Source organism: Macrobrachium rosenbergii, chromosome 13 (assembly GCF_040412425.1).
Source record: "Macrobrachium rosenbergii isolate ZJJX-2024 chromosome 13, ASM4041242v1, whole genome shotgun sequence".
Classification (NCBI taxonomy): domain Eukaryota; kingdom Metazoa; phylum Arthropoda; class Malacostraca; order Decapoda; family Palaemonidae; genus Macrobrachium; species Macrobrachium rosenbergii.
In genome coordinates this window covers 15,247,779-15,271,055 of record NC_089753.1, presented here as the reverse complement: position 1 = coordinate 15,271,055, position 23,277 = coordinate 15,247,779, and the positions used below count along the sequence as shown (strand labels likewise).

The 23,277-nt window shown below is 34.1% G+C and overlaps 1 protein-coding gene across 1 annotated transcript in view; it reads right to left on the bottom strand.

Moving 5' to 3' along the window:
- The window catches only part of LOC136844725 (putative leucine-rich repeat-containing protein DDB_G0290503), a 111,154-nt gene that overhangs the window by 1,619 nt on the left and 86,258 nt on the right, over positions 1–23,277 (bottom strand). The window contains exons 2-4 of the mRNA XM_067113962.1: positions 1,419–1,564; positions 894–1,262; positions 109–786 (exon numbers count right to left, since the gene is read on the bottom strand). Of these exons, the coding sequence (XP_066970063.1) occupies positions 109–786; positions 894–1,262; positions 1,419–1,564 (1,193 nt within the window). The remainder of the gene's footprint in view (positions 1–108; positions 787–893; positions 1,263–1,418; positions 1,565–23,277) is intronic.

The window sequence follows — 23,277 nt, the reverse complement described above, 5'->3', positions numbered from 1 at the left end:
CCTTTATATTCAGTTCTGTTACTACACTTTCTAAAGGCCCTGAAAGCCTTTTACCTTTATATTCAGTTCTTTTATTACACTTTCTAAAGACCATGGAAGCCTTTTTACCTTTATATTCAATTCTTTTATTACACTTTCTAAAGACTCTGGAAGCCTTTTTACCTTTATATCCAATTCTGTTACTACACTTTCTAAAGACCCTGGAAGCCTTTTTACCTTTATATTCAATTCTGTTACTACACTTTCTAAAGACCCTGGAAGCCTTTTTACCTTTATATTCAATTCTGTTATTGCTCTTACCTTTATATCCAATTCTGTTACTACACTTTCTAAAGACCCTGGAAGCCTTTTTACCTTTATATTCAATTCTGTTACTACACTTTCTAAAGACCCTGGAAGCCTTTTTACCTTCATATTCAATTCTGTTATTGCTCTTTCTAAAGACCCTGGAAGCCTTTTACCTTTTATATCCAATCTGTTTACTACACTTTCTAAAGACCTGGAAGCCTTTTTACCTTTATATTCAATTCTTTTACTACACTTTCTAAAGGCTCTGGAAGCCTTTTTACCTTTATATTCAATTCTGTTTATTACACTTTCTAAAGACCCTGGAAGCCTTTTTACCTTTATATTCAATTCTGTTATTACACTTTCTAAAGACCCTGGAAGCCTTTTTACCTTTATATCCAATTCTGTTACTACACTTTCTAAAGACCCTGGAAGCCTTTTTACCTTTATATTCAATTCTGTTACTACACTTTCTAAAGGCCCTGGAAGTCTTTTTACCTTTATATTCAATTCTTTTATTGCACTTTCTAAAGACCCTGGAAGCCTTTTTTACCTTATATCCAATTCTGTTACTACACTTTCTAAAGACCTTGGAAGCCTTTTACCTTTATATTCAATTCTGTTACTACACTTTCTAAAGTCCCTGGAAGCCTTTTTACCTTATATTCCAATTCTGTTATTACACTTTCTAAAGACCTTTTTACCTTTATATCCAATTCTGTTACTACACTTTCTGAAGACCCTGGAAGCCTTTTTACCTTTATATTCAATTCTGTTACTACACTTTCTAAAGGCCCTGGAAGCCTTTTTACCTTTATATTCAATTCTGTTATTACACTTTCTAAAGACCCTGGAAGCCTTTTTACCTTTATATCCGGTTCTGGTACTACACTTTCTAAAGACCCTGGAAGCCTTTTTACCTTTATATTCAATTCTGTTACTACACTTTCTAAAGGCCCTGGAAGCCTTTTTACCTTTATATTCAATTCTTTTATTACACTTTCTAAAGACCTTGGAAGCCTTTTACCTTATATCCAATTCTGTTGCTACACTTTCTAAAGACCCTGGTGCCTTTTTTTTTATATTCAGTTCTGTTACTACACTTTCTAAAGGCCTGGAAGCCTTTTTACCTTTATATTCAATTCTGTTATTACACTTTCTAAAGACCCTGGAAGCCTTTTTACCTTTATATCCAATTCTGTTACTACACTTTCTAAAGACCCTGGAAGCCTTTTTACCTTTATATCCAATTCTGTTACTACACTTTCTAAAGACCCTGGAAGCCTTTTTACCTTTATATTTAATTCTGTTACTACACTCTCTAACGACCCTGGAAGCCTCCTTCAGGATTTCCTTTTACTTTATCTCATGCATTTCAGTCCCAGTCCAGAGTATCTTGTCTTGCCCTCAAGTGCGAGCTCGAATTCAAGACAGGTCTTCGTCGCACTGTAAGAATTGGGAGGGGGCGAAGGGTTCGGCTTCCAATTACTGGCTCCGATTCTAAATAATATGAAGTACTTGCAGACAGCATCATGGTATAACACAAACAAAGAGGCCTATAATTCATACTGTTCACCTGAGCCTTCCTTGATGCAGTAGTAATGAATGGTTAAGATTCTATCCTGTAGATTCTTATGCATACCTTAGATCACCGGTGTTCACCTCCCTGACCCCTGGGAGCCATGGTTTGATAACCTGTATCCCTATTGTTCTAGAGAAGAAAATTTCAAAAGATATTTCCTTTATACCCTAAGTTAAAACCTAGGAATCCTTTTGTGACCCTAGCATTGCCCCTGTGGTCATGGCTTGAACAATGGAATCTACAGTACAAAGGAATCTTTCACGTAAGTTTATAAATTTTCGCTTGGTAGGTCTATAGATTGAAATTTTAAAATGACCCCACCCTCTTTCCACTGTTTCGTAATTGCCTTACATTGGGAGGAGGTGTGGCCTCCTTTCGAAGAAACTTGGATTTCATTTGCCCAAGGAAGTTTCGTGCCATGTATGGTTAAAATTGATCTTGTAGTGCTAGGGAAGTCGAAAATGTGAAACATTTACGCCAGACATCCATACACACTGACTGACAAACGTCGGATAGACAATGATCGGAAGAGCTCACGCGAGCTCACTGCAAAGGTGTACTAAAAGCGAAAAATCAGAAATCAGTGATATTAATACTGCATGAAGGTCAAATATTGATAGATCACGAATTGTTTTTCCGTAAAACTCATCAATTGCAAATTATTTAATTTTTTTTTTTTTTTTTTTTTTTATTCATTAAACGTGCAATTTTCAGTTTAATTTTTGTTCTTTTACCTAAACTCGGATAATTATAATTAGTGCTTAAATGTTTGTTTTCGCTTTTAATTTCTATTTGCTTTCGCCGCATTGACAGTAATTGCTGTCCAAATATTGGTTTTGTTCTCGCCTCCCTCCCATTTGTGTAATGTGGTGTTTTATTAGCTTTTGCTGTTGGCACTAGATTTAAGTTTGCTCCAAGTACGTACACGTTTCGCACACACAGATGCACACACACACACACACACACACAAAATTAGTCCTTAGCCTAGCATATATCTTTGGCCTAAAAACTTTTTTTATTCATTCCCCAGCTTCAGTAATTGATATCCTTTCGGTGAGAAAGAAGGAAAACTGACCTTTTTTCGCGCAGTGCTTGCATACAAATCATACATAATTACAGATCAGAACAGGGGCTCTCGATCTATTCTCCACCAGGCATCCGTTCCTTGGTACATTAATCAGACCTTAACCCTTCCCCTCACTGACCTTAAAATGAATATAGAATGCTGTAGTTATGCATTCATTCTAATTAAATGTAAAGTAGTACTGTCGTGGATGTAGCGAATCCACATGTATAATAACTGGATGAACTCATTAAAAGCATAACCAAGCTCTCTCTCTCTCTAATCAGACTCAAATAAAATAATTATCGGCCATTCATCTCAAAACAAATTGGAAAATCTCTTGTGACCCATTATTGATAATTTCCATGGTAGAAGCGCAAGGAAATGAAAAGGTATACATATATATTTTCCAACGTAAGTTTTTGACATTGGCTAACGTGCCACTTGAAGCTTCTAAAGAGTTGCGGTACTGGGACTTGTACTGCACATGACGGCTATGGTATCGCTTATTTGCACAAGTGAATGTTGTATCTCGAGCACTCCTCGTTGTTTGTGTGCGTGTTTGTTCGTCTGTCTTTTGCTATCGTCAAAAACCTCTCTCTCTCTCTCTCTCTCTCTCTCTCTCTCTCTCTCTCTCTCTCTCTCTCTCTTTCTCTCTCTCTCACTGTTTGTAAATATATCATTCTTGTAACTTGTCTTTATGTCCATCTCAAATTCATATAAACTAGCTAAATATTCCTCATACATTTTTACCCCAGACAATGAAGTCTTTTTCCAAGTTGGCAAGCTTGTGAAAAAGATTGCGTCTTCGTTATTATGAAAAATGTTACCAAAGGTGGCCCTCTGGTGAAACTTTGGGAGAGTTCTGGATATGGATGATGGATTTTTTGGGGTGGGCTGGTGGGCTTGTGGATTTCTCAGTCTTGGCGGAGGTTTGTTGTTTAAGGACGCCCTTGTTATTATTATTATTATTATTATTATTATTATTATTATTATTATTATTATTAACCAAGCTGTAACGTTAGTTGGAAAACTAGAATTCTGCAAGTTCAGTACAAAAAATGAAATGGAGATGTAAAGAATAACCTATGTAAGAAAAATAGCAATGGAGACATAATGATTATGAAAAGAATTTTATGTGAGCCTACTCACTGAAATGCTTTTGCAATTATCTTGAACTTCTGAAGTTCTGACGATACTAGGATAATCTTTCATAATTTGGTCACAGCTGGATCAAAGCTTCTTGAGAACTATGTGGTAATGAACCTCACAAAAGATAAGGTAAGAATGTTAGAGTTAACTGCAAGTCTGCTTGGTGGATGGTATAGTCTTGGTTGCTGTGAATGCAAAGGATGATCTGAATTAACCTTATGAAGCATTCCAATGAGCTAATCGAACGACGGTGCCAGAGATTAACATGAAAACCAGCTATAAGATATTTAATGGAACTAAAGGTTTTATCCAACATTTAACGATGCGAGTCAAGTGCTGAAAACCAAACCGAGGAATAACAATGAAAAATTATTATGTAAATGTGATGAAAGATTTCGCATACATTTATCTTACTTGTCAAAGAATTTTACAACAGTTTTCATGTAAGTTTCTCTCTCTCTCTCTCTCTCTCTCTCTCTCTCTCTCTCTTTTTCTCTCTCTCTCTCTCTCTCTCTCTCTCTCTCTCTCTCTCTCTCTCTCTCTCTCTCATATGTAAAAAAAAATATTAAATATTTCTCACACTTTTTTCTTGTAACTATATCGGGTCTCCACTCTCTTTCTCATTATTCTTGCAAGTTTATCAAGACCCGTATTTCTTCCTCATGGTCATATAATCACGGTAGACGGTGACAGCTTAATAGTGCAATAACACGGGCTGTCCATGTACTCTCTCTTATTATTGGCAATTGCCTTTGCCCTATTTTTTTCGAAGGTTGCTGCTGTTTAGTTACTTATTCTTTATTTATTTTGATTTTATTTCTTTCAAGCGTTTTTGGTATGCACTGTTATTCTTATTGTTGGCGTTGAACCTAATTGATTTCGTAATTAGCCACTTAAGTTTTACATACTCTTTGTTTCTTTAGGAAGCAGATTTGCGATTTTAGTTTAATTAAAATGAAATTACCTTTCATCTTCCAAAGTAAAATCCGGTTTATTTTCCTAGTGATATTTGAATGTATGTACTTATACACAGATATTAGCAAGGGATATTGACACGTGTTTTGTGTATGTGAATTATATTATATTAAATATATAAATATATACATATAATATATATGTATATATATACCTACGTATAGAATCTACTAGTCACTTTTTACCAGATACATATGGAATTGTAATAGCCACAATACCCTCTAATATCTCGAATTCTTCGCGGTTTTTTTGGGTACGCTTGTCACTACAAAGCTTTTGGATTCTTGCACTTGGATCCAAAGGCTTTTTAGTGACAAGCGAAGAATCGAAAAGTTAAGAGGGCATTGTGGCTATTACAGTTACATATACATACATATAATATATCTATCTGTCTATCTATCTATCTATCTATCTATCTATCTATCTATATATATATATATATATATATATATATATATATATATATACATATAATATATATATATTCATCATGTAATGATTACCATTTTAATTTGTCGTGTGACTTTAGCTCCTCTTTATTATAAATTCATCACAGCTCAATTTCCTTTTATCTTCTGTGAATGGGGGCTGAAGTATTACGGGTGAGGGACCTTCATAAAATTCATATCCGAATGTTGATCTTTCGGTTATAGCTGGGATGTTTTTGATATATATTATGGCGTCACCTCTGAGCTATTTAAGATAGATTTATATTCTGTTTTTCTCCTCGTATTGCTTTGTGGTTTTGTCGTTTTGTTGTGTAAAAGCGTACTCGAAGGAAATTAAGGTTCATATAATTTCGTCACAATCACAGTAGACGGCGACGCTGAAAAAATCTCATTAAAAACAAAAATTTAAATTAATATTTTCTTCATGAGAATCTAAACACAATCAAAAAGTTATTTCTCCTCAACATAAAGAAATTCACAAACTGAAAATATCAATAAAAGAGTTGTTCCAAACTGCCATAAGGAAACAACTATTTAAAAAAAAACTTTTTATTAAGGTTTTATCGAGAAAACTTGGGTTACTACTGTTGACTCGGCTGACTATGGCGTGTTGACATTTCTTTGTGACTGCTTATGGCTTGGAGTAGAGAATGTTTTTATTCTTCAGTTGATGTCTTTGTTTTAAGCCTTTAGGCTAAAATGAAATTGTAATGGGAATACGATTATAAGTGGGTTAAAAATCTCTCTCTCTCTCTCTCTCTCTCTCTCTCTCTCTCTCTCTCTCACACACACACACACACACACACACACACACACACACACACACACACACACACACAGGGTTTAATGATAAATATGTTCTGAAAGTGAAAGTAATTATGGGTATTGACGTAAGCCTATGTATGGAGAGATCTATTGCTGCTCAGCTTGGGGTTCATCCTCCCTTGCTGAGAAGGAAACCATTGCATCTTTTACCGCTCTCTTTTAATGGGCAGTGTTCTCAGTACTTAATTCTGGTGCTTTGGATTGATCCAAGGACTATTCATGACAGGAGAGAGAGAGAGAGAGAGAGAGAGAGAGAGAGAGAGAGAGAGAGAGAGAGAGAGAGAGAGAGAGAGGCTCCCTGTAAATTATTTCCGTTCGTTTATATGAAGTTTGAATTGAATTGTGCTACTTTTTTTCTGAAATACTTATTTTTGTAATTCAAGGCGTTCAAGTTATTTTCCCTCTGTCTGGTGAGAAATTAATGTCTCCGTATTCTAATAAAAACATATTTTCGCAATTTTTCTGTAAATTTATATTTAATTCAAACTTTAAGCTTTTTCTTTTCATTTTCCGTTACATGATTTTAGCGATAAAAATTCATGTTTTATATCGTCGGAATAACGCTCGTCTTTTAAATTCGTTGTTGTATTGAGTTAAAGCACTTTCCAAGTTTGTCTTATTTTTGTACCCTATTTCTCAGGTGATGTTTATTTCTTCTTAATTTCATGTTTGTTTATTTGTTATTATTTATCTGTTAAATATTTACATTCTTCTTTGGTGTACTAGATTTACTTTCTCTGGCTGTTCTGTAAAAGTTTCTTCAAGCCTTTGGGCCTCTATGAATGTTCTACTACTACTACTTGTAAGTAATAATAATAATAATAATAATAATAATAATAATACACAATACACAATAATATAACATTTCATTTACGCATCTGAAATTTTAGAGTTTATAATATAACAAGCTGTCAAACATGGCACATAATAAAAAACTACTTTCCTTTAGTCCCGTTACGATGAAGCCATTTCATAAAATTAATGGCCGCGTTAATAGAGTCCTCTTATTATGGGCGTATGCCGATATGTATCTTGTTAGTTACAGGTTTACAACGTAAATTCGCTTGGCACGTAGCGAAAGTGACCTTTGAACCCTGGAGTTTTTGACGTGGAAGAGTTATGGTGATTTAGGGGTATAGATCCATCAGAACACATATCTGGGAGTTGTATGAAAAACGAAAGGGGCCTTATTATTAATATCAGAAGCTATACAGCGAATTGAGAGGATGCCGAGCACTTATTTTTTAAGAAAACAGCTGAGCAGTGTTTCGAAAGCTAACCCTATTACTTTTAATACATTTGATGCAACAGAATAGTTGAGAATTTTAATCTTCATCGTGATGGTTATTTTATGGTAAGTTAGAAACATTTACAGAATTCACAAATTATTATTATTTTGATAATAGTTTCATAGTCGTTGATCTTTTTCTACAGTTTCTTAGGGACCAGGAGACTCATCATTTGGTAAATATCAAAACTTGTTAATAAACAGATATTGCTGTGCGTATGGCTACTTATGCTCGAGTGGCATAATTGGAAGGGGCTGGGTGGATTAGAGACCGAGAGAGAAAATTATTACAATTGGACTTAAAATTGCCCAGTGTGCCCAACGTTAGCGGAAAATAATCACTACTTCGTTATTGCTGAGTAAGAGCATGCAAGGTTGAACTGGACAAAGCCAGTCAGTTGATACATTTTACTTTATTAATGTCAAACAGCTTTTCCTTTCTATTAAGATAATTTAAACTTTCTTAAGGTTTGTTTTTCTAGAGAGTCATGTGATTTATATATACATATATATATATATATATATATATATATATATATATATATATATAATATATATATATATATATATATGTATATATATATATATATATATATATATATATATATATATATATATATATATATATATATATATATTTCCTGCTGGAAGAGGAGTGTATGGATGTGTGCAGGTCCATTACCTATTTGATCTAAGCAATTAATTGAGCGCGTAGTGGCTAATTGACTGTGGTGGTTGCAACAACAGTTAAAAGGGGCTTTTGGCTAGAACCTCAGTGGTGTATACTGTCTGAGAACCACAAGACTAGCCACCTAACTTATGATACCACCCCTTCCAAAGGGATAGGAATTTCGTACAGTTATTGCTAGCAACTTGCTTTCTCTTCCCTGACCGCTACCCACCACAGTCGACTAAGTACCAAGTACACAATTCACTGTTTAGAGCAATAGAGGGACAGTAGATTTTTTAAGGAAACGAATTTGAATGTGTTTTTAATCTCCTCTCAGAACATTCGACAGTTTAATCCGTTAGCTGTCCATATTATAACTTTTTTTCCTCCAGAAGGAATAAACAGAGGTGCGAGTTATCACTGAAAGTTTTCCTAATTACAGCCAGTGTTCAATAAGAAAAAGACCCTCGAAGACGAAAGTGTAAAAGCATAATCTTAGCTTGGAGAAAGTCGTCAGACTGCGAGAATGGACGGCCAGAACTTGTTGAGTATTCAATTGAGGTTCATTTATGTGTTTTTCTTTTCATCTCTCTCTCTCTCTCTCTCTCTCTCTCTCTCTCTAAAGCTCATGTCGTTCTCTATCCTTGATAGAGCTCTCGCTCTCTCTCGAGCATTCTCCTTATTTTTATATCTTGAACACCGCCCTTGGCCTACCGCTCTTTTTATATTTTTTTTATTTATATCTATTTTTTACTGAACCACTTGACACTAGATTTCGTCCGTTTTTCCTTTCATATTGAGAATTGAACATGAAAATAAAAATATTAAAACTGTCTTAGGAGATCAGCGCCTGCCCTATGAGCCTACCGAGGCCAAAGTGGACTTTAACTTTTAACTTTAAGAGATTCTTAGAAAGAAATAGCCGAATACATGGAATGATGGAAAGGACGGAGCTTAATGTAACAAATGAAAATAAGAAGAAGGAAGGCATAAAACAGTCGACTTTGAGAGACGTCCTTCGTAAAAAAATAAGGAAAATATAAAAGCAAGAAAGTTACATGGATCACAAATTTAGAAAGGGAAAGGAAAGTGTATCTTGGTAAACTATTACGCACATTGCCTGAGGTAAAGTAAACGTTATGAGAAGATGTGATGTGTTCGTTTTCCTGCCTGATAAAATAATTACAGGTTGCGAGGATTACGGACCTAGGAAAACTAGGTATCATGCTGTGGTGTCGTTAAGGCTGTTTAGTACTGAAGAAAATGCGCTGGACAAACCATTAGTTAATTATGCCGCAGGCCAGCAGTTGGGTAACGAAAAACAAGCGTAAAATTGAGAAGTGGATATGTTGTTTTACTCGTTGCTTATTTTATTAAAGATAATTATTCTATATATATATATATATATATATATATATATATATATATATATATATATATATATATATATATATATATACAAAACATATTGAACAGCCAAACATGTTTGTTTCTATGTTAGTTGCTTTTCTTGGATTACTTAAATTTATTGTTCAGTTTAGTTGAACAATTATGTCGCTTGTCAGTGTTAACATTTATGGTGCTAGACAATGTTATAATATATATTTTTGGTTTGTGAACTGATATTGTTCTTTTTTCCTTCCACAGGTAAGAATTGATCTCCAAGAGAACGATGGTTCAGTTCCATATGCGGTAAAGCAAATATGTATCCCCAAGTTACCGAGGCCAGTGCGTTTGTTTTTCATTTTAGTGTTTATGGCGTGTTTCTGAGGTGTTTATATCTTTACTTGGGTTTGACGGCTTGTTTGTAGCAAAGGTATCTATTGGAGAGAGAGAGAGAAAGAGAGAGAGAACTTGTGTCATTAATAGCATTTCGTAAGCTCATTAAAATGATTTACACGATCTACCTTATTCTTTCACACACGTGTCGCCCATATTGAAAATAATGAACTCGTTAATGACGAAAGTAGCTTTGAGTATATTTCTTAATTGGTTCTCCAGATTTGTTCAGGAAAGAGGAAGAGCTTGTTTGTTTGCTAGGTGCTTAGGCTTACACATAAATAACCCTTGTTTGCTTCGTTTGTTTGGTTTAGCACGTGGTAATGTTGTAAACCAGGTAAATAAGCCGGTCGTGGTTTACGAAAGAAAATGTTTGAATTCTTCATTCTTTCCATTTATTTGATTTTTTTAGCTACCCATTTCTTGTAATAGTGTGTGTGCATTTGATAATTTTATATTTTCCTTTGGCTTTGAAAGGACTTGAGTATTTATAAATACTATTAATCTGAGGATGAAATATTGAAGTACATGAAAAGTATCAATAGATCTAGATTTCATTATTTTCCTAGTCTATAGGTAAAAAATATCTCGTAGAAAATGTCTTCATGCCTCCAGAATTATCGTGCTTAAAATTTTATTTGAACACGCTGATGTGAGATTTGTTTTCAACTTCAGTGACCTCATGAATAAATTATATGCTGGGAAAGTGGAGGGGGAGAGGGAGAGGGAGGTAGCTGACAAGGAAATGTTAGGTAGGTTGAGGTGGGCAAATATACTTAGTTATTGTACGTGTTTATGACATGACCTTCAGAAACGGTAATTACAACTCAGGGCATGTGCAACATTTTTTCTGCTTCTGCTTTTACAGGTATTCTTTTTTTAATTTTCTTACTTTTCATTCTTGTTTTTCGTTTCCATTTTCTTGTTAATCCAACCACTTTTCTTCTCATCCATCAGTCTTCAAGTATTAGATTCCCTATCATGTTTGCAATTTCTTGTTATTAGTTTTTTTTTTTGGCATTTATCGGTGGTCAAGCATGGAAAGACTTGAACATTCTTCTTAGTTTCAGTTTCCTAATTTTTTTTATTATTATTTATTATTTGTCACGAACCTACATCAGCAAACTATTTGCACTGTTTACTTATTTTTATTTTGTTAGTATAAGATGCAGATTTTTGTCATGATTTTTTAGCAGATTTCATGTCTTAATGTTCTCGTTTTCAACTTCTCTTTGACATACATACATACATACATAAAGTTCGCATAAATGATATATGTATATTCGCTTACATTACATATAGTTTTGTTTTCTGTTTTTCGGTTATGAAAGTTTTACAATATGCTGCTTTTTCTGATGTCTTTTCACATGAATATGCAAACTTTTTGAATGACAATAAATAAAGAAGCATTCTCTTGTATTCCCCTTCCCCGGTCATCAGCGTGTGAAAATAATTTAGGTGTCGTGCATCGAACGACCTACTTTCGAAAGGCTAATTACTGTTCCTTTGGAAATCAGTATTTTTATATTTGTGCATTCTTTATTATGTATTTATTTTAGGGAGAGAATATTAAAGATTTCTTTTGTCCTTTTTCGGAAAGAGTCACTTCTGACAAGATGGTTTTGGGTAGGAAATTGAAAATTCTCTCTCTCTCTCTCTCTCTCTCTCTCCATTTTATGGCCATAAGTTAAAATAGACTTTATATGATATACTCCTCCATTCATCGGTGTGTGTGTGTGTGTGTATTTTTTTAAGAGTTTGAGAAAGACGGATGTTTTGAAGCAAAATTTTACATTGAGTATCTCGTTTGGTGAAAAACTCTGCCGAAAATTCTGTAAAATTAACTTATACTGTAATAGTAAAGATGAATTGAATTACAAAGAGTATTTGTGCGTGTGTGTGTGTGTGTGTGTGGCTTGTAGCCAAGTTTAACGAATTTGCTGCACTTCCTGACGATCCAGTATATCGAAATGATAGTGATCAGTTCCTCGTCATCATTTAAACCATTTATAAAAAAAAGTCTTATCTACCAAACACAATTCTCTCTCTTTCTCTCTCTTGTCTGTCTTCCCCTTGTTTCTTCCTCCCTGACAGTCTAGCTCTGCTACCCATCGGCCCTGTCAGCGGGTCATTAAGTGACCCTCCCTCATCCTCTCCCTTCCCCCATTCCCTTTCTTAGAATTGTTATGTTATCACGGACTTCAATAATGGCCGTTCTTCCCTGGCACTTTCCGTGAAGTCGGACAGGGCTTGGCCAATCTATTTTAGTGGGGGGCTGGGTCCCCTTGGCCCTCTTCCTCTCCTTCGAAGGTCAGAGGGATTTGGGCCTAACTCATCCCCCTACCCATAGACTCCAGGCCATCCAGCCGTCTTCCTAGTCCCAACGCTTTGTTCTCTGTGCTTTGTAGACCAAATGGCTATTTTCTTAATGTTTATTATCATTAGCAGTCTTGACGTAGGAATTGTTTTACGGTTGGTGGTGGTGTTGTCCCTTTTTTTTTTTCCTTGTTTCTTGGTATTCATTCGATTTAGGAGTTCGGCTGCTTTTTCTTTACTAGTCACTTTGCTATAAAAGGAATTATACACACACATATATATATGTATTATAAATAAATATATATGTATATGTTATATATATATATATATATATATATATATATATATATGGATATATATATATATATATATATATATATATATATATATATATAGTATATATATATGACTAACAGTCACCAGCCGCAAGTAAAAAGTAACAATCTTTGAATATAATAATATAGATTTTGTAGTGAGCTTTTTCCTCCGTCTCCAGCTACATTTTATTCTGATCTGTAGTTATGATTATTTTCATTATTACTTTTCTTACTTTACATACAGGTTACTGCATATGCTGCACATACATCTTTTATTTAATTACATTATTCAGTTTCGAAAGTCTTAATTCTCCCTTAAGCCCTACAAATGCGAAATTTTTTTTATAAAGTTGTATGATTGTTCTTTTTTTCGTCTTTGTATCTTCCTGTGACGATTTTGCAATGGCTGAATCCCCATGGTTGCTACTTATTCCGATAATACTTCTGGAAGCAATTTACATTATATTATATAATCTGTGGTATACCATAATTCCTTTTTGGTACCCGTGAGTCATTTTTCCTCGTGCAGTCATGTATGTTACAGAAATATGGCTGTTTTGTCAATAAACTACCCCTGTTCTTCTGATTTGTGAAGAAGTTGTTGGTAATAAAGTCCAGATAGAGGTTTGGTAGCAATTATTTGATGCTATCTCATTCTTTGGTCAGTTTAGAGACGTTCTTCCCATGTAACTCAATATTTTGGAATGCTGTGTCTGTTCGTGATTTATGCAATATCTCTCTCATTAGCGCAGGGTCTGGCTTGTTTCACGGTTAGATATTTGTTGTTCAGAAACGGTTTTTTCGATCTCTCTCTCCTCTCTCTCTCTCTTCTCTCTATATATATATATATATATATATATATATATATAATATATATATATATATATGTGTGTGTGTGTGTGTGTGTGTATATATATATATATATTTAAATGTGTAAATATGTTAAATGTATGTTTATAAATGTATGTATATTTATAATTTATATGTATAATATATATATATATATATATATATATATATATATATATATATATATATATATGTGTGTGTGTGTGTTATATATGTATATACATTAGTTATATACTGTACATATATGTATGTATACATACATATATATATGTGTGTGTGTGTACACTGGTATATATATATATATATATATATAAGTGTTATATATATATATATATATATATATATATATATATATATATATATATATATATATATATATATATATTAAAGTGCGGTACTGTCCATGGACTATTTATAATCCAATTACATAATTTATTTCTGAACTGCATTTGACAGCTTACCCCCGATGACTACCTTTGACGAAAAATGAACTTGAATAAGCATTGACATTTAGCTGGAAATCAGTGAAAGTAATAAATATAAACCTAATTAAGCTTTGTATTTTTAAGCGCATTTATTTTGCCGTCTTGACTAACAACTTCCAAAAATATGAACAGGTTTTTTGGTAATATTTTAAATTACATTCCCATTTGTGGATGCGATAGGACCTGGATGCCTGGATGCGATAGGACCTGGATGCCTGGTCACCTAGGAATCCGCCCTGGGTATCGGAAACGCCCTTTAGTCCTGTCCCTTTAGGCTTCCTCCCTTTAGGCGTGGTTTCTTTTAATGCCCAAAGACGTCATAAAGGTGGTTCTTATATTTCCAGTTCGGCCTATAAAATATTTTTACGGCCCGGCGAAAAGGCCGACATTAAATGGAATCTAATCGGAAGGTAACTTCTATCGAATTAGGCCTACTGCTGCTTCCTCCACAGGCTGTTAATAGTGTACATACATACATACATACATACATACAGACGTGCATAAATGTTTTCATGCGTGCGCATACGCATGTACACGTGTGTATACATATGCGTTTCACAATGCCTAATTGCATCTTCAAGGCTGCAGTTTACGAAATATTCCCTTAAAATCTTATAAAAAATAAAAAACATCAAATAATAATTTAAAATTGACTGTAAGGATGAACATAACCTACCTAAGCTGATATACGTACTGCCTTTTCCTGGATCCTTGATGGTTACTTTGAAGCTTATAGCTATGTGACCTTTTATATATATATATATATATATATATATATATATATATATGAATAACATATATATATATATATATATATATATGTATGTATATATATATATATATATATATATATGTATATGAACATATATATATGAACATATATATGTATATATATATATATATATATATATATATATATATGTATATATATATATATATATATATATATAGTGTATGTGTGTACACGAGAGAGAGAGAGAGAGAGAGGGAGAGAGAGGGAGTAGAGCAATAGATAAAATTAACCAGAACCCCTGGTTGTAGATCCCATTTCTTTAGGCATCCGTTTTGTTTACGACTCACGAGATCCCTTGAATATATGAGTGGCTTAACTCTTCTAAATTTTTAGACTGGTGAGCAGTGAGTGGTATCCTCGGTGAAGATTGCTCTCATTTTCTTAGGTAATGTATGCACAGGTTAATACTCTTTTACTTATTAATTTTGTTGATTTTGTGATTTAGATGTTTGTTGATATGCTTCATATTTTATGTTATACGCATGTCGTTTTTTACTTCGTTATGAGATATATGAACAGAGATGATTTTATATTCTTGCACTGTTCTAAAGAATTGTTTGAGAAATTTTCCAGTGTCATTAGTTCGCTTTTTAGCGCGACTCTTATAGATATCTGAAGTCAGAAATATAAATGACTGACCCCTCGGTGTTCTAGGAAGCCGTTTGTCAAACATGGAGCAACGCTTTGATGATGTTGGCAAGCATTGAACGCTGTTAATGTTTCTTTCACATGCCGAGTACTGTTCCTGTCTTTGGTAGTCTTGGTAAACTCATCCCCTCTATCTATCCTCCCATTCATCACTGAATAGAATAGCTAAGTACAGAAGACGCACGTATTAAATATAATTTAATTCATGGCTTTTAAAACACTTGTTCTCCGTAGCTTCTAGTCTGCTGTAGAGGTTTATTGGTTCCTCTGGTTTTAAAACAGATCTACGAGAGACGTCACTTATTTCTGATTACATGTGATGATTGTTCGTTGTGATTGTGGTGGTGTTTTTAATGGTTGTTATTGTCGTCTCGGCTGTTTTGATAGTGACTGAGATTAAGATAAAGCATTATGCATGTATATGTATATATATATATATATATATATATATATATATATATATATATATATATATATATATATATATATATATATGTTATACATATATATTATATATATATATATATATATATATATATATATATATATATATATATATATATATATATATATATATATATATATATTAGTACATGAAACGGACAACCTTTCATATGACCTGCATATTATATGAATTACAAGAGTTAACACGTGGGTCACTTTTATTATCTATAAATGTATATAAAAAAATCATGTAGAAAGTGTGTTAGAGCCAAGTGATTAGACGCCGAAATTATCTAGATGTATAGCTCAGAAATCCCGCCGTAAAGTCTGTCTCTCTCTCTGCTCGCAAAGCCTTTGATATCTAAGCGTTAATACCAGCTATTTGTAAGGCAGAGGCGAGCGAGGCAAGAACTAAATTAGATAAATGCCCCCGCCAGGACCGGGGATGCAACTAAATATGTAGATTGATAGGCCACTTATGCTGGAATGTCGGAGTAGGCTAATTGGAAGAAAGAAGACGAATTTGTCCTCCATATGCAAGTTTATAGATCAGAGTGGGTTTAGGTCTTTTTTCTGTAGGAGGTTTTGAGGTGTGATAGATTTCTTTTTGATTATCGAGGTATACCTTAGGATTTTTCTTCATGATTTACAAGGTTTATGCCAGGCATTTTCATCCAAATTGGCAGCGATCTGTGGTAGCATTTTCTTTCGTATTTATAAGGTCAGTGATGGGTTTCCCCCACCTGATTCATGTGGTAGCTTTTTCTTTTGAGTATCAAGGGATATGGTAGACTTTTGTCGTCCTGATAAGCAAAGTGCAAGACGGTTTTCCCCTGGTTATTAAGGTTTGATACCTTTTCTTCTTGAGGTGTATGTGCGATAGGATCGTGTGTTTATTAAATAAAACACCGGATTTTTTTGCCACTGATTAAAGAGGTCTGTGATGTTTACTTGTCCTGAGTAATAAGCTGTGTGATAAGATTGTACTAGTTTCTTGGAAGTGTATACATCTTGAACATAAAGCTTTGAGATAGGGCTTTGCTTCCTGGTAAACAGGGTGCAGGTATATTTTTGTTCGTGATTCATAAGGACTTTGATAGCTTATTCCTCCTGATTAACACCACTTATGGTAGGTTTTTCTTTCTGTATTAAGATCTGTAGAATGAACCCAGTGAAGGAATGAACGTGTGGTCGTAGCAGTGTCGAGGATGCCTGGTATGTAGAGATTTTATGTGGGGTATGTTGTTCTGTATATGAAATATTGCATCGAATGACAAATGTTTGTTATGCAATAATTTGTTTTGTAACACACGTGTATGTTTGTGCTGCGTACACATATGTAAAATCGGATTTACGCATTCGCTGTGTGTAGTGTATGAAATTACAAATGAAATTACAAAATCCACACGACGTGGATTTTGGTTGATCTTGTAATGCATCTGCGTTAGAGTAATAAAGGTGACTACCGTACATGAATAATTTATGAACCTGAAGTGACCTTGACCCCTATAGGTGGCTTCACCCCTGACATTTTACTGGCAGGCTTGCATTTTACATGAACGGCTCTTGTTTACTTTATCTCTTGATCATTCCCCTGGATATAATGGCATTTATGTTTATCGATGCATTTTACGCATATGCGTATATTTTGTGTCTGTTGCGTAAAGCAGAATGATTCAGATAGTGCTTTCTTTGCTTAGGAGTTATCCACTGATAGAGCTAAATGGCTTGGTGTTCATTAGTATATAATAATTATACACACTTCATATAAAGAGTATTATACACACTATATATATATATATATATATATATGTGTGTGTGTGTGTGTGTGTGTGTGTGTAAGTGTGTATATGGGTCTATATACAATATGCAAGTATGTGTGTATATACATATATGTATATATTTATATAAATATATGTATGTGTGTGCACTTTCATGCATATGTGTATATATACAGTATGCATGTATGCATGTGCGTACATATATATACATATACATAGCAAAAGATATATATATATATATATATATATATATATATATATATATTATATATATATATATATATATATATATATACAAAACCGAGCCTCCCAGGAAACGGACGATTACTTTGCCGGATTCTGCTTCTGTCTGTGTTGTGCCATTTGTTCGTCCCCCGCCCCCTGCCCCCTTCGGATTGCATCTTCCTCAGCGTTTTGGAATGCGAGGCGGAGAGGGTTTTTGGGATATCCGCGTTGCAGCGCGACCTTTTGCAAGGTGTCAAGTTGAAGGCATTGTTTGCCTCCCCGTCCCCGTTTGGTTGTTAGGTTGTTTGTTTGAGGAAGGTTTGCTCTGGCTGTGAGGCGCACCTGTCTGGCTGGCAGGGTGCTTCGGTTATTGATGATTTCTCGTCTTGGAGTTTTATTGGTTCCTGGCTGTTCGTCAGTAATAATAATGCAGTAATTCTTATCAGTCCATCAATGCACCTGTCTATAAATTTACTATTATTATTATTATTATTATTATTATTATTATTATTATTTAAGTAATATATTAACAGTATTATCTATGCTTCTCGTTCTTGGTATCTCATTGAATAATGAAAATATGTAAAATTAAATCGGTTTCATACTTATCTGTGACGTCATTAGTAGAAATTGTGGGATAGTTTCTCTTACTCGTTGATTGCTTAAATGTGAATCAGGCTTAAATTTATTTATGACGATAGTGATACTTCGTAGAAGTCGATGGAACGTCTCTCTCTCTCTCTCTCTCTCTCTCTCTCTCTCTCTCTCTCTCTCTCTCTCTCTCTCTCTCTCTCTCTCATCCTACAAACACAAGATGCCTGCTGGGATATTCTTGGAAGTTTTGATCAGTAGGAAATTTTATCCTGTCGATATTGCTACTTCAAAATTGAGGGATCGTAACTCTCTAACGTCTTGGCTCTCTCTCTCTCTCTAACCTTTGCATAAGCTTCTCCTTAACGTTTCCTCGTGGGCGGACTCATTAGTTTTTCCAGGGGAGGAAGGCTTCCAGTATTTTTTTTTTTTTTTCCTCAGGTGTAGCTTCTATCGATTTGATCTTTATGGAACTTCTCCGGCTGGTCGTCTGTGTATCTTATTTGTACTACAAGAGAGTTTGAGCCTGGTGCTGATATCTTTGATTTATGGTGCGAAATTGTTATTCTTTGCTTTCTATTGGGTTTAATTCGGAAGGACTAGCGACTAGCGAATCTGGTAGTTGTTTGAAAACTTTCTGATTACTATTGACAAGTCCTGTTAGTGATGACTATGGATGATATTTGTTTTTGATAATGATGGAATTCAGTACTGATATCTTAGATATATGATGTATTTTTTTATTTTTAATATATTTTAGAAGTAGATTTATTTTTTAAAATGGAAAAAGAATTTTCTGATGAACTCTATGGTAGCATTTGATTTGTATAGCTTAGTACACAGAGATCAAAGGAAGGGACTGATATCGCTTTTAGTGGTTTATTTAAAAAAAAGTTTCAGTTTTATTCTAAAAATTAAGTAATCTGCAATAATGAAGAGATGGGTGTTTGGAAATAAAATCTCTCTCTCTCTCTCTCTCTCTCTCTCTCTCTCTCTCTCAGGTGAGATCTATTTGATGGAAATCGTATGATAATAATTTATTTTTACGGACGTGCCTACTTTATTATATATATTATATATATATTATATATATATATATATATATATATATATATATATATATATATATATACATATACAAAAAATCGTATATTTATGTGTACGTTTGTATGTTTTTGTTTCAATTTCTTTTATATCCTGACAATTATATGCTCTATAGATAAGACCTGGAAGATTCCAGGCGAAGTATGACACTCCACATTATGCAAGAGGATGTCAAGCACAGCAGCCTCTCACGTCACGGAAGTTCCAGCAAGAAGAAGAAAAGAAGGAGAACGTTCCGGGAATTCCACATGAATGAAGTGTTTGATAACCTATCCAGAGAGAGAGAGAGAGAGAGAGAGAGAGAGAGAGAGACCCCATCCGGATCATTCTCACGTACCGAGTTTTGAAAGTTCTGTTCTCTTGTTAAGGGACTGGCATTGGTTGGCGTTTTGAAAGATTTCACAGTGAAGTTGACTCTTGTTGATCTGGAGGAATATTGGAGCGTGCAGAATGAAGCACAGGTTGGAAGTTACGTTATTATTATTATTATTATTATTATTATTATTATTATTATTATATTATTATTATTATTAGAATAAAGACATACTTATATATTCACATAGAGCTGGCAGGATGCTCCAGTCTCCGGGAACTGAGAAGACAGTTTCCTTTAGACAATAGGGACACAGATGGTCAGTATAGGTTGACCAGAACTTTAGGAAAGAATATAAAGAAGTACAGTTTTTTTTTTTTGAGAGGGGGTGTTTATTACAGAAACTTCTCCTCTTGAAAATATAAACCTCAGTGGCTTGAATTTTTAGAACTGTATGTGATACCGTAGCTGACCTGTTGTACGATTTTTTAGTTTAATCTAGAATACTATTTTTCTGCATTATGCAATTATTAGTCACTTATTTCTTAAATGATACTTTAATAGGTAATTTTTATTTTATCATACACACACTTTATTATTACGCACACATATATATATATATATATATATATATATATATATATATATATATATATATATATATATATATGTGTGTGTAGTATGTACTATCTTATACATATAAATGTGTGTATATGTATGTATATATATATATATATATATATATTATATATAAATTTCTCTCTCTCTCTCTCTCTCTCTTTTGCTAAGATATGGAAAGACAAAATCTTTATGACGTCAGTGGTGAATTGATTGTTTACAAAGAGGACACCTGAAACTTGCAACGCTAGTTTCCATAAAATAAAATGAGAGAGAGAGAGAGAGAGAGAGAGAGAGAGAGAGAGAGAGAGAGGAACTGAAGAATTACGTCTAGTATTATTCTCTCCTCTTCCATCTTCCTCTCTTTACCCGACCTAGCTAGACCCACAACAGTTGACTTAGGTTAAAAGAGGAAAACTGGATTTTAGAAAACGCCCTCGCATGAAACTATTGTTATTAAGTTAAAGTAAGAATTTTCAGCCGAAGGAAAAAATAACCACTGGTTGAAAGGAACGTAAGGACAGGTGAATGAGGAGTAATGAAATTGATTTGGAATTCAATTGAGGTAACGAGGACTGAATTGATTAAAAATAATTGTATCTGTTAATCCAGTGTTATGTTTTATGAGTAAACTCCCCTCTCTCTCTCTCTCCTCTCTCTCTCTCTCTCTCTCTCTCTCTCTCTCTCTCTCTCTCTCTCTCTCTCTCTTGCGAAACGCTGCAAACCAGTAATAATGTAACTCGTGTGTAAAACGACCTTTGTAATGTGTCTGCATTCATTTACCCTGATTAACGTATATCATTAACCTGATACAAAAGTTTAGATGAACGGTACTTCAGAGACAGAGTATTGTTATTTACCTCAGTCAGTAGGTATTTCCTGAAGACTCGAAGGGGTCCTGGTGACTTTTCCTATTTTGCTGTTGCTGGCCATAAGGTCATGGTCTCTTTACTCATCACGGGTAGATTTGTACTCTGACTCATTTTGTATTTTGCAACATTTTATGTCCATGGGAAAGGATAAGCGAATAAGCCCAAATTTACTTGTGTATTACAAGAAAAAGAAACTAATAAGCCATCAGTTAAATAAATTGTAGCTTAAATGTAACTGTCAGACAGATAAATGGATAGTTCGGGACTTAAAATTAATTTTTGACTTACTAAAACAGATTTTGAAGATGACTAAGATAAAGGTGTGGATTATGCATAATCTTTTAAACAGCTCGAATAAGTTATACATTTGTTACTTAATTTAGCAATTCATCTGTCACCATAATTACTTCCCAGGTAAAAGAAGATGGTTCTCAAGAAAGTAATGATAGAACTAGAACGCTCTTTTAAGTTTTAGGCTCTGTGTCCCACATAACCAACAAAATCTCCATTCATGAAACGTGTGCTTTTTGCAGTTTTTTGAGTTTTGTAGTTTTGTAATTATTTTGAAGAAAAAGTCCTGCTTTTTCAGTGTTTTCCTGGTGTGTTTGAGCAGATGAAGTTGGATTATTTCATGCTTAAAATAGTCAATTATGATACTTGAGAGAGAGAGAGAGATTATACACATGCTATGAGAGATAAATTGCTGGAGATAAATTGTACACGTACAAAACATGAAATGACGGTATTTAAATGCAGGGGAGGTATTCTTAGGTTAAACTTAGTATTTCTCACTGTTAAATGCAGCGTATGATTTTAGCCACGAAATTATGGAAAAATAGACTTGAAAAAGGTTAACATCGGGTGCGTAAGTTCTGCCGTAAGACGTCATCTGTGATTTTGTTGTCAGAGAAAATTTGAAGTTTTCCGTAGTAAATTTTAGGTAGTTGCATCCGATAGTTGGTTTTATGAATCGATGCCCGTTATTCCATCTGTTCCAACAGGATCCTTAATGATGTAGCAGTGTGGGTTAAATAACGGAGGAAAAAAGATAACATCTTCAGTGTCAGTATAGGTAAAATTGGGAAAACGAATATATTTCAGTAAAATAAATAAGGATTGCAGTTTGTATTTGTACTCTAAAATATTGATAAATTGTGCGCTCTTGCTTTATAAATGATTAGTATTATTGTTTTAAGAACTGCAGTGTTTTCATGATCCTTTTTTTCCTTTATTAATGTTATCTCAATGAAAGCCATTTATTATTAAAACAACAGTACTGAAAATACTCTTTAGGCACACACACAATCACACACACACACACGTAGTTAATGTAAGCAAGAGTAAAGTTATGAGGATAAATAGAAACGATAAATATGGAGCGGCGAATGTGTAAATGGAGGGTGCAAAATATCGGAGGTGCTCATCCGTATACTGGCATGGGGGGGATAAAATATAAGCTGATTACTACTTGAAGAGCTCACAGTATTATGAGGAAGCTAAAAACTTTGAAGTAAATCCACGTGAATGTGGCTTTATTTAACGGCTTTATAACTGATGTTGGTAGGGTGGGAGGAGAGATGAGTTGTAGATCACGTGAAGCAAGGAAAATTTCGGAAGGGACTTGGGGGTATCAATGGAAGCGAGAGTAAGATTATGTGATAGTGGCGTGTGGATGGTGAATGTGAATAAGAGAAAACAAGTAGAAAATGCACCGATGTTTCTTCAGTGCAGTCGAGTTTTCTGTACAGCATATAATGCTGTATGAAACTTTCAGCCACGGCCCATGAAACTCTTAACCGCGGCCCATGAAACTTTCAGTCACCGCCCGGTGGTGCCCTGTGTTGTTAGTA